The sequence below is a fragment of the Zalophus californianus genome, chromosome 17 (assembly GCF_009762305.2).
Source record: "Zalophus californianus isolate mZalCal1 chromosome 17, mZalCal1.pri.v2, whole genome shotgun sequence".
NCBI lineage: Eukaryota > Metazoa > Chordata > Mammalia > Carnivora > Otariidae > Zalophus > Zalophus californianus.
The window spans coordinates 48,164,024-48,176,344 of NC_045611.1; the positions used below are offsets into that span (position 1 = coordinate 48,164,024).

A 12,321-nucleotide genomic window follows, 5' to 3' on the forward strand; every position below is an offset into this window, starting at 1 on the left:
GGTTGAAGAGGACTTATTGCAGTAGAGCAGTTGGGGATGAAGCTGGCGCTCAGGCTAGCCATGGGAGCAGGTGGACAGTGAGGCTGTGTCTTTACTGGGAGGAGGCTCTGGTGTGTACAAGGAGGGTGGCCGTCTACTGAGAGCTGTTTTGCACATGGAGAGATCGAAAAGTCTCTGTGAAGCAATCCGGGGGGGGGGGGGCATCCAGGAGGCAGCAGGGGGCAGGAGAGCAGGCTGGTTGCTCACTTCTGGCTGGAGCTGAGGGACTAGAACCTTTCCAGGAAGAGTGGACAGGTGGGATGAGCAGAGGACCAGGACAGAGAGAGAGCCCTGAGGCCCACTACCCCCAGGAAAGGGGTGGGCAGTAAAAGGGGAATCAGTTCTCGCGGGTTCTAAGGAGCAGCCGGAGAGGGAAGAAGTTAACCAGGAAACAAGAGGAGATTTCAGGTGGGAGGGAGTGGTCGGCGTGAGATGAGGATGGAAATATTATCCTCATGCCTCAGCAGGGAGCAGGTGGGTCCTTGGTGACCTTGTCCAGAGCCATTGCAGGGCCATGGGATGTGGGCAGCCAGACATGGAGGGCTGAGGAGGGAGCCATAGCCCAGAACTCTCCCTGAAGGTCTTGTTCCCCCTGTTGAACTCATAGGAACCCTTGTTCATCTCTCCCAAAACAGTCATCCACCCACCAACCCGCTCGTATTTCCCGTCCCCATCTCAGGGACAGCTCCTGTACCCCTGTAGCCCAGGCCAGAACTCTGGGTCTTGTCCTGGACAGCCCCTCGTCCCATAGCCCATCAAGCCCCATATTCTATTGTTTCTGCCTCTCGAACCTCTCTCTGCCTTATCCCCTCCGTCTCTGACCTAATCCACGCTTCATCTTCTCCTGCCTGGGTGTCTGCCCAAGCCACCTTCTGGGCTACTGGCAGCGTCCAGTCTCGTTTCTCCAGTTCCGGCTCCAGCTCTGACCTGGTCTTCCCCTGCAGGATCTAAACCCTTCCATGGCTCCCCACGACCACCCCACCCCAGGACAGAGTCCATGCTGCCAAGGCTGGCCTTGCTCACTTCATCCTCTTCCAGCCTTATAGTTACCCCACCGCAAGGACCTGACTGGCCTCCTTCTTGGGCACCTACACAGAGTAATACTCCCGCATGCCTCCCTTTCTTCGCTTGTGCTGAAACACCCTCTCACACGCTCTTCTCCTTTGCTTGGCACCTCCTGCCCCTCCAGGATCCAGCGCCAATGTCCCCTCCTCTGGAAACCCTTTCCTGACCCAGCAAAGCCTAGAAAGACTCTCCCCACCTCCGCACACCCCTGCCCATCAACGTGTCTGTCCTCCCGGGGATCTGACCCGGGATCCTCGAAGGCGGGGCCTAGGCCTGACTCATCTTGGTCACCACCGTCGTCCAGCACAAGCGCTGGCACACCGGAAACCTCGGGAAACGTTTGAGTAATAGGTGGCTGAGTGTGTGATGAGCGAGCCAATGAGTAGCAACAGAAGGAAATGGGAAAGCCCGTGAGTGGGAGAGAGAATGAGGGCAGGAGAGACTGAACGGATGGGTGTGCAGGCCGGGTAGGCGCAGCCGGGAATCAGGTTGAGGGTGAGAGGAATGGAACGGAGACATGAATGTCTGGGACTCAGTTTCCCCAACAAAGCAAAATGCGCGGTCGCCCGGGCTAAGCGGCCCCCTCCGCCTTCAACCCCACCAAGCCTCGCCGTTTCCCCTCCGAACTATGTCCAGAATCCCAGTACTGGGCGTGCTGGGAAGAGCTTACCGACTGGACCTGCAGAACCTGTTTCCCTCACCGGCCGCTCCAGCCTCTGCGGGGCGCCGCGGGATTCCCACCCCGCAGGTGCCCGGCCTATTGGCTGCCTGGCAGAGACTAGCGGAGACTGGCGTCTTCCAGAGCCTATCGCTGCCCGACTTAGACCGTGGGCTCCGCCTACCAGGGAAACGTGCCCCAAGTGGTCCAGGGCGATAGGAGGCGGAGCGTCTATTGGCTGGAAGATAGTGACTGACGTCATGGGTAGCTTATCACAGCCAGCCTCCGGAGTTGCGCTCCCGGTTCAGGCCCGCCTCTGGAAAAACGCAAAGGGGTGGTAGCCGAGGGCGTGGTGGATTGCAGCAGCGCCTCGAAAGTGGGGTCTAGCCGCTCGCGCTGCTCGCTGGCCTCATCCTTGGGTCCTAAGGGATGATGGGGACTTGAGAAGTCTGGACTCCGTGGTCCTGAGGGAGGAGGGGCTGGGGATCTGAGGGAGGAGGAACAGAGGAACCTAGACTTCAGGATCTGAGGAGCATCTGAATGGTTGGATCTTGAGGAAGGAGGAAGCTGGGAACCTGAAAGGTCGGGGTGTAGGGACGGGGACTCCCAAGAGTCTCTGGCCTGCCCCGGGATGACGGATTTGAGGTTTCAGATTTTATGTGGCTATTTATGGGATTGGAGCCAGGCCTTGTCCCCAGGCAAGAGTTCTGGGTCCCGCGAGGTGGGGCTTAGAATAGAAATGAAGAGGAGGAGGCTTAGGGGAAGCTCTGGCCTCGGTGTGCCCTTTCCACTTCCCCGGAAAGGGAAGCCAGGGTGCTGTCTGCCAGGGGAACCCAGAGCGGGAGGAGACTTGAAACTCACATGGAGACAAAGAGAAAAACATTGATACCAAGAGAGATTAAAATAGTAAAAACAATAATTATAAGAGAGCTCTCTCTTGTATGGCGTGGACTGTGGCCCCGGTTCTATGCGAAGCATCTCACATAATTATCGCATGTCTTCCTCATTACAGTTCTAAGAGATCAGATTATTATAATCCCCGTTTTACAAGTGAGAAAATTGATGCCCAGTGAGGAAGAATCAAGAGGCAGATGTGAAGAGACAGGAGAGACACAAAACACAGATGGAGATAAACAGGCAAAGAGATAAAGACAGGCCCAGGGAGGTTAGAAAAGGTAGACAGCAAACAAAAGAGAGGGGCTGCAAGCGGGGACTCGTGGGGTGGGGTAGGGCGCTGGGGCCTAGGACTCCTGGGTCCTGGGGTCGGAAGGACCTAGGACTGGGGCTTTCAAGTATCTCCTCTGCTGATTTCCAAATACCAGACTTGTCCAACCCTTCTCACTATGGGCGTTGGACCCGGTTGGGGTCAAAAATAGTGATTAGGAGGGGGCAGGCATGTCATTATCCTATTAGGAGATGATAAGAAAATGATTCATGGGGGTGCCCCCAGCCTGGGAGGGGCCTTTCCCCCATGGCCTCTGTTCTTTCATCTGGACAGACTGGGCCTCAGGAAGGACTGGGGAGGGGCAGGGTCTTCTCTGTCCCTCTCCACCACTGCACCTCCATCACTCAGAACTGTCACTAAGTCCCACCGTGGAGATGAGTGGGCCACCCTGGGGCATCTCTCTGGGCCTCTCTGCTTTCCCCCACACCTTGAAACAATGCCCACCAGAGGTCCCGGCACATCGCAGGAGCTCAGCAAATGCGTACCGAATGGATGGACAAACCTCTCTGGGCAGCTATTCCTCTGTCCCGATCCTGACCATCTCTCTGTGTCCGCATCGTGTTTCTCAGCCTCTCCCTCGCCTCGCCCATCTCCTCCCACCTTCCCTTTCACACAGGTGTTTCATCCGAGGACACAGGGCCCCCTATCCCCAATAAGAAGAAACTGAGGCTTTGGGGAACCTGGGTGGCTCAGTCGGTTGAACCTCCAACTCTTGATTTCGGCTTGGGTCATGATCTCGGGGTCCTGGGATCAAGCCCTGTGTCAGGCTCTGTGCTCAGCTGGGAGTCTACTTGAGATTCTCTCCCTCTCCCTCGGCCCCTTCCCTGCTCAAATAAATAAATAAGTCTTATAAAAAGGAAGAAAAGGAAGAGGGAGGAGGGGAAGAAACTGAGGATCATTTTGGGAGAAGTCACCCTCCCAGGGTCACCTGTGGGACATGAAAAGGAGGAGCTGAGAGAGGGGTTCTCAAGACCCCAAATACAGACACACCCCTGGCATCTCGGAGTCAGAAATGCAAGATCACACCAAACACATGCCCTCGATACCTGCTTAGTGGGATCTTCATTTGCACCCACACAATCAGAGAATCACATGCACCACGCGCAGTCACCCACAAACACAAACATAAACATCAGCACACAATCACACAATCGCCCTTACTGACAACACACACAGAAATATCCTATTCCACATGCAAATCAGACACCCCAGGTATGCAATTATATGCCCAGCCACAGGCAGGCCACTCATTCAAACCCAGCCAGGACCACGAGAAGACTTGGTTTCATTCTCAACTGTATCTCCAGCAACTAGAACAGCACCTTGCTGTCATCACCCGCAGAAACACAAAACGTTTCTGAGTGCCAGGCACAGTTCTAAGCCCTTCCCATGAACTAACTCGTCGAATCCTCACAACCACTCTATTTGCCACCACTCAGTTTGAAGACGGACACACCAAGGTCCAGGCAAGCTTAGTGATTGGCCGAAGTTTTCAGGGCCAGGAAGAGGCCATGAGAATTTGAACCCAGGTTTTCTGGCTCTGGAACCCATCACACGAGGCTCCTATTCAGTAAATCACTCCTCCCTTAATCCAGTCAGAGTTCTAGAACCATGACAACCGACCACACCTGAACGAGATGCACAGCGGGGGAGGAGCGGGGAGATGCACAGTGGGTAGACTCTCAGAAAGGCAATATAGACACACAAATAGAAAAGACCCCCTCACATGTCACACCCCAGAACACACAGAGATGTGGGGACAACCCCCACAGGGACACACAGCACCCAGAGAGAGACGCACACACCACACGCAGAGACACACCACACCCAAACCCAGACTCGGTGTCCCACCCAGAACGCCACTGAGCTCCTGTTCTGCTCCCAGCCCCACTGGGCTGGCCCTCGAGGAAGCAGCAGGCTCAGGATGGGAAGAGGGGGCAACCTCACTTGTCCGCTCTGCCTGACCGGTTCCACGAGGGCCACGGATGGCACCACCCGCCTTATGAAACCCTCATTGGGCAACTGGACCCAGACCTGACTTGGACGCTTGGATTCTGGAGAGAAAGGGGCTGGGAGCCTGAACTCCTGGGTGCTGAGGGAATAGGAGCTGAGTGCCCCCGCCCAGTCATGGATTCTAGGAGAGAGGAGGACGGGGATCTGGACCTGGACTCTTAGGTCCTGAGGAAGAAGAGCGGGAGGCCTGGGATCCTGGGTTCTGGAAAAAGAGGGGCCAGGGACTTGGATTCCTCTCCTCTGTCTTTAAAGGCAGGGTTCCAGAGTTAGCAGATAAAAATACAGGACACCCAGTTAAAGGTGAATTTCAGATGAACAACAGATACCTCTTTTAGTATAAGTATATCCCCAAGATGGCATGGAACATACTTACGCCAAAAACAGTGTTGTTGTTGTTGTAGTTGTTGTTTACCTGAAATTTACATTTAACTGGGCATCCTATATTTTATCTGGCAACCCTGTTGAGGGGATGGATGCCAGGTGCCCCGGGACAGCCATGGCCACTGGTCAGCCCCCAGGCCCCTGCTCTTCCTGCTCCGGCCCTCCCCCTCGCCCCGAAGCAGGCCACCTCACAGCTTCCCCACCCGCTTTCCTCATCTACATGAGTTGCTGTCTAATTGCACCCCCAGGCGGTGTCAGAATGGGGAGAGGAAACCTGAGGACAACTCGGGTTGTCATCCTGGAAGCCCTGGGGTCCTCACAGATGACTGACCCTGAGTCACCTGCAGATCACGGTCCGGCCAGCTGGGGGATGGGGCCCTGGGGCTGCCTCCATGCGGAGGCCTGGAGATGGAGATGCGGGGATGGGAGGCAGAGACCCCGGGACGAGGGCAGGAGACACACAGCTTGAGGGAACAGAGACTCAGAGATGGGGGGACAGAGAACCAGAGCAGCTTGGAAACACATCAGGAAAGAGATACAGAGCTGGCGAGGCAAAGATGCAGAGATGGGGGCACAGGGACACTAGACCAGAAGTGGAGAGAAGATGTTCCTAGACATTCAGGCTCCTGGACCAAGTAATGGACAGGCGCCAGCAAAACGCTGAGTGCCACCCATCAGTCTGGGGACAAGGACAGCGAGCCATCTGGGTGGTGCTGGGAGACCAAGGCTTGGGTCCTGGTGTGGGTTGGATTGGGAGGTGAGGGAAAAGCTGGGGTCCCAGGCGGACAGGGTGATCCACCTGCCATCACCCCATACCCATTCCCAGTGGGGTGACACCACTACCTTCTCTGCAGGTAACACCCCAATTTTCCAGCGCCTCCTACATTTTTGGGGTGACACCCGGGCTGGAAACCCCACCCGACTCTAATGCTGCTTCCCTCACTGAGTCACTTCCAACCCTGCCAGGCCTGTTGGGGGCAGACTTTGGTGACTCAGGCCTCCAGGCCCCTCGCTCTTTCACCCCTCAGGAGCCCAGCAGTCAAAAATCCCAGGACCCCTGCACACTCAGGGGTGCAGCCTAGCCTAACCCAAGAGTCTACACCCCCAGCCAGAATCTGAGCCCCTCTCCCTCCTCTGTTAAGGGCTCAGATGAAGCCCCAGCCCCTCCTCCCTCAGATCCAGGAGTCCGGCCCCCGTGCCCCCAATCTGCTCTGTTGCCCCCCACCCCCAGTCCTGGGCCACATCCATCTCCTACCAGAACCACACTTCTTGGTTCCCAGCCTCCTCCCTTCCCAGTTTGAAGGTCGAGTGAGTTGAGTTACTTTGGTTGCCAGCATGAGTCACCCCCAAAACACACTGCCCCCCATGTGCCTGGTGGCCCCAGATGGGAGGACAGTGCCCCCTCTTCCAGGGAAGTGGGAGCCTCACTCAGGGGGACAGGAGAGGCCCTCACAGGGGAGCCCCCACTGCACTCTCCTGCACCCCCCATTCCTTCCTCCACCTCCCTGCCTCTCCACTTTCCACCTCTGTGTCTCTTCTCTGAATCTGGCTCCTCTCTCTGCTGTTTCTCCCCCAGATCTTTGTCCCTCTCTGTCTCGGCATCTCTCCATCTCTCTATGTCTTCGTCTCTGTCCACCTCTCTGAATCCCCTTCTCTCTCCCATCTGGGCCTCTCCCCTTCTGTCTCTGTGTCCCCCGTTCCCTCCCCCGTCTCTCTGTTGTCCCTCTCTTTGGGTCTCTGCACTGTAGCCCAGCTGCGCCCCTCGCGCCTCCCCTCTGCCTTCTCTCCCCTCACCCCCTGTCTCTCTCTGCCTGCTCCCCTTTCTGTCTCCCCTCCCAGCTCCGCATCCCTGGCCCCCTCCCTGATTTCCTTGGTCCCACAAGAGCTGGAGGGGAAAAGGGGGGATGGGGGATGGAGAGCCGGGGAGGGGAAGTTCCTGTGGGGGGAAGAGGGTCAGCCAGACCGGCTGGGCTCCCTGGGCACCTCCGTCAGAGCCCCGCCCAGGGCTGTGTGGCCCGCCCCAATATAAGCAGCTCCTGGCCAGAGACAGAACACAGTGCCCGGCTCACCCACACCTGTCTGCATCATCGCCATTGCTGTCTCCTGCAGGTAGGAGCATCTGCCCACAGCCTCTTCACTGTGTCCTCCCCCCCCACCCCCACTCCACTGACATCTCTGTCCCTTGCATATCTCTGACTGTCTCGGTGGACACTTCTGTCTTTCTCAATGCCCTCCGTGTCCACCTTCTCAACCTCAGTGGCGCTGGGTTGAATCTGGAAGTCCTGGGGCCCAGCACGGCCTCTACTAACCCCCTTGGCCTGGGCCGTCGGATGTGGGGCATTTCTCTTCACCTCTCTGAGCCTCGGTGTTCCATCTGCGAAATGGGCTTGCAGAGAAGTCAAAGCGCTGGGCAGGTGTGAGTGTTACTGGTGGCATTGCTATGGGCACCTGGCTCTGATCTCTTTCTCCACTTGTCTCTGACTCCGCCTGTCTCTGTCCCCTGGTCTCTGTCTCCAGCTCTACCTCTGGTATGAGGAAGGTCCTGTGGGGTCTGTCCGGCAGCCGTACAGAGACGGGCGAGTTTCTCGCCCCCACCCCGTACATCCCTACTCCATGTTTCTCCCAGCTGGCAGGCTGACTTGGCCTCTTTCTCCCCAGTGCCCTTCCCCCTGAGAACCCAGCCCCCAGTGCCCCTGCTCCTTGCCCGCCCCTCCCCCAGTATCCAGCATCCTTTGGACAGACTCAGCCACTGTCACCGCGGCCACTTCTGCCGTCCCCAACACCGCCACCTCCTCAGGGCCAGCAAGATGCAGTTTGAGATGCACGACAACGTGAAAGGCAAAGGTGGGATCACTGGAACCCTTGCAGGCCCTGGAACCTGGCCGCTTCCCTCCCCTGGGCACCCTGGCCTCGAAGACAGATGGCGCCTGATTGCACCCCAGAGGCCCCTGGAAATGCGGGAACCCGGCTCCCCAGGCCCAGACGAGGAGGAGGCGGCGCACATCTCGCCCCGCCCGGATGTGGCACCCACCCTAGCCCAGACTTGCAGGAGTTCCCCACCCACAGCCCAACCAGATGTGCAGGAGGCAGTGGCGATGGGGACAGACTGGGGTGTCAGTGCCCAAACGTGGCGGACAGGAAGAGGGGCGCAGTGGTGTGTCCCCTCCGTGGGCGGCCTGGTGGCCCCGCCCAGACTGCCCGGCAGAGGAAGGGGCGGCAGGGATGCGGTGTCCGGGAGGGGCTGTCGGGCTGCCCGCTGACCCTGGCCCACCACCTTCGCAGCCATGTCCTACCCAGTGACCAGTCAGCCCCAGTGCGCTAGCAGCTGCTACCAGACCCAGCTCAGCGACTGGCACACGGGACTCACGGACTGCTGCAACGACATGCCCGTCTGTGAGTGCCGGCGGCTCCCTCCGGGGGGCGGGGCCAGGCCCCAAGCACCCCACGCCCCCTCCCTTCCTTAGACCCCGAATTCCCACACTCTAACCCTCACCCCTTCCTCCCACCTCCAACACTCCCCAGGATCCTGACGTCACCTCTTCCAACTTCCCCTGCGACCCTCAACCTCCCCGTCCCTTGCACCTTCAACTTTCCCCGTTGTGGCCCCAGCTCCCCCTCCAAAACCCTATCTCCCAGCTTCCTAAACCACCCGCCGCTGGGACCCTTCATTCCCTCCGGGACCCTCGACTGGGCGCCGCGGAGCACCGGCCTCGCCTCTCCCCGAGGCGGAGCCGGCCCGGGGCGCCCGGTGGGCCCCGCTCTGACTGCCCCGCGCCCGCCCCCAGGTCTGTGCGGCACTTTCGCCCCCCTGTGCCTCGCCTGCCGCATCTCCGACGACTTCGGGGAGTGCTGTTGCGCGCCCTACCTGCCCGGAGGCCTGCACTCCCTGCGCACCGGCATGCGGGAGCGCTATCACATCCAGGTGCGTGCGGGTCGCGGGGCCCGGGTGGGGATGGACCTCCTAGGGGGACCCATGGCGGGGCTCCTGACTCTCTCTCCCCCACCCTCTAGGGCTCCGTCGGGCACGACTGGGCGGCCCTCACCTTTTGTTTGCCCTGCGCCCTCTGTCAGATGGCGCGGGAATTGAAGATCCGGGAGTAAAACAGCTCCCCGCGTCTCCTCCTTTTCCACCTGTCACGCCCGGCCCCCTCGGCCCCCTCGGCCCCCTCGGCCCCCTCGGCCCCCTCTGCCGCCTCGTGGGAGGGCCTGCCCCTCCGCGCTATCCCGCTACCAGAAATACGCCCACAATAAAAACCTGAAAACCAACTCCGCCTGCATTCTTTTTGTCCCAGGGAAGGAATCTGGGTGGAGAAGGAGGTTTGGTGAGGGGTGTGGGGACACAGGGAAGATGTCTAGGTGTGGAAGGATGCCAGGGTCAGAGCCTTGACCCCAGCCTGCTGTGTATGACATTGGCAAGTCTCTTACCTCGCTAAACCAGCGGGTCCCTCATTAACAGAGTGAAACCACTAACCCCTTAAACTGCCCAACCAAAGTTCTGCCAGGATCCTGAAAATAAGCAAAACCAGAAAAAGCTCCAGAAAAAAATTTAGGAGAGCCTGTCCCCCACCCCTACTAAGTCAATACCTATGGACTCTTGGCCTACACACATTCCTAACAGGTTTGGGGGGAGGGGGTCCTTTATCTCCAAAGCAGAGAACTGCCAGGTTCAAGGCTCCCTGGAGCTGAAACTAATCCTTAAGGATCACCCAGTTCTCTTTATTGCAAAAGCGACTAGCAGATTAAGAAAATCTGGTCTCAGAACTGGGCAGACCAAGGATCTGATCTCAACTCTTGCCACTTACTAGGCGTGTTATCTTAGTCAATTAATAAGCCTCTCTCGGCCTGTCTCCTCCTCCGAGGATAATCCCTAATATGTCATATGGCTACTGTGTGAGCAAGAGACAGAACAGATGGAAAGACCAAAGAGTGAGCTTAATAAACTTGTTAATATTATTATGTATAATAACACTACACTATTCTGTTATTTGTATTATTTGCTGTTATTCTCGCTCTCTCTCTCCATCTGTGTATCCAACCATCAAGTGACATCTTTACTTGGAGTATCTAACGGGCATCTCAAATTTAAAACCTGGGTTTTAAAGGCATCCAGGGGTGCCTCTGTGGCTCAGTTGGTTCAGCGTTCGACTCTTGATTTTGGCTCAGGTCATGATCTCAGGATCTCAGAGAGCCCACGTTGGGCTCCCTGCTGGGCATGAAACCTGCTTGAGATTCTCTCTCCTTCCCCCACCCCGCAAGTACTCTCTCTCTCTCTCTCTCTCTCTCAAATAAATAAATAAATAAAACCTAACTCCGGATTCCCCACCCACAACCTGCTTCTCCCAGGCTCCCCCTCTCAGGAAATAGCAAACCCCATCTTTCCAGCTGCTCAGTCACTTTATTACCCTATGTCCCAACCTGTCAACAAGTTCCATTGGTTCTACTTTCAGAATATATCCAGAACCTCACTTCTCCCTACTCCACTGCCCCCACCTTGTTCCAGCCACCCTCCTCTTCAGCCTAGACTAATGCAGTGGCTCCTCACTGGGCTCTGCGCCCTAACTCCACCTCTTTAGTTTCCTCCCACAGAGAAGCCCTGTGAACACCTGAGTTAGGTCGCACCCCTCCTGCCCTCAGAACCTTCTCATGGCTCTTCCTGCATAGAGTTCAAGCCAGAGCCCTCACTGTGGCCCAAGGACCTGCACCATCTGCTTCCTGCTTCCTCTGTGCCCTTCTCTCCTCCTTATTCCCTCCTACGAGTCTCCTGGTTGTTTCTCCAATGCTAGCCATGCTCCCACCGCAGGGCCTTTGCACTAGCCGTTCCCCCAACTTGGAATTCTCTTCCCTCACATGTCCCTACGGCTCATTCCTTCACTTCTGCTCACACGCCATCTGAAGAGAGAGGCCTTCCCTTCTACCTTATCTTCCATAGCGAGTACTGACCCCCCTTCCCCTCCTTCAACACCTTGTTTTTCTGGCCATATATCAACATACCACATCGTTTGCTTATTCATTATCTGGCTCCCCGCTGGCTTGTCAGCTCCATGAGGGCAGGGACCTCATTCACAGCTGTGTCCCCAACTCCTAGAACAGTGTGGAGCCCATTGCAGGCGGAGAGGAGTGATCACAGGTGGGAGCCATGGACGCAGAAAAGGGACATTATTTTAGAGGTAATTGGGGGAGGGGGCAAAGGACAGACAGGCTTGCATCAGAATCTGGGCTGTTAATCTGCCCTGGGTCCTTAGGCAAGGGGCTTAGTTTCCAAATCTGCAAAACGGGGGCACCAACCTGTACCTCTCAGCATTGATGTTGGGAAGAGTAAAAGACACACCAAGCACCCAGCACTCACTACCTGGAATGCTGTAGGCCCTTGGTGAAATCCGCCCCCCCACCCCTTTTCCCGAAGTCCTTAGGGCACTGATGGCCATACACAGACCCCTGAATCCAGACCTTCAGGCTCCCACGCTCAGGCTTTCTCTCATGCTCCTGGGGAGCCTCTTGCATTCATGTATGTGGATGAATATACACCTCAGGGCGAGGTGGCGAGGTGCCCGCTGAGGGGCTAACGTGGAGGGACAGAGGACACGTGCTATAGGGCATTCGTACAGGGGCATCCGCGCGGTATGCACAGCAGCTGGAGAGGGCGGTTCTGTGTCCCAGGGACAGGGTCCAGTCACAGTGCAAATGCTCTGCCCCAGAAGGCACAGTCACAGGCTGGTGGCGGGAAAGAGACCTTACCAAAAGTCTGATCAGAACGCAGACGAATCTCGAAGGACCACCTTAGCTCCTTCCTGGTGGTGCAGGATGACCGCTCCACTGGCCTGGGACTCCCCGAGGCAGCATGCCTGCTTCTGGCGAGCTTCCTGGGTGCGAAATTATGCCTTACCCCTGGCAGAAACGGGGTATTTCAAACACCTGCCCCTAGTGCCCGCTCTGTGCTGGG

General features: G+C 57.3%; 2 protein-coding genes across 2 annotated transcripts in view; one reads left to right on the forward strand and one right to left on the reverse strand.

Moving 5' to 3' along the window:
- MEGF8 (multiple EGF like domains 8) overlaps window positions 1-12,321 on the reverse strand; it is a 58,653-nt gene that overhangs the window by 7,521 nt on the left and 38,811 nt on the right. Inside the window, 1 exon segment of the mRNA XM_027617427.2 lies at window positions 12,117-12,241. The gene's annotated coding sequence lies outside the window, so the exon portion shown is untranslated.
- Window positions 8,302-9,531, forward strand: CNFN (cornifelin). The gene is made up of 4 exons (XM_027617445.2): window positions 8,302-8,494; window positions 8,664-8,774; window positions 9,167-9,303; window positions 9,393-9,531. The coding sequence occupies exons 1-4, from the start codon at window positions 8,302-8,304 to the stop codon at window positions 9,480-9,482; spliced, it is 531 nt and encodes a 176-aa protein (XP_027473246.1). The 3' UTR covers window positions 9,483-9,531.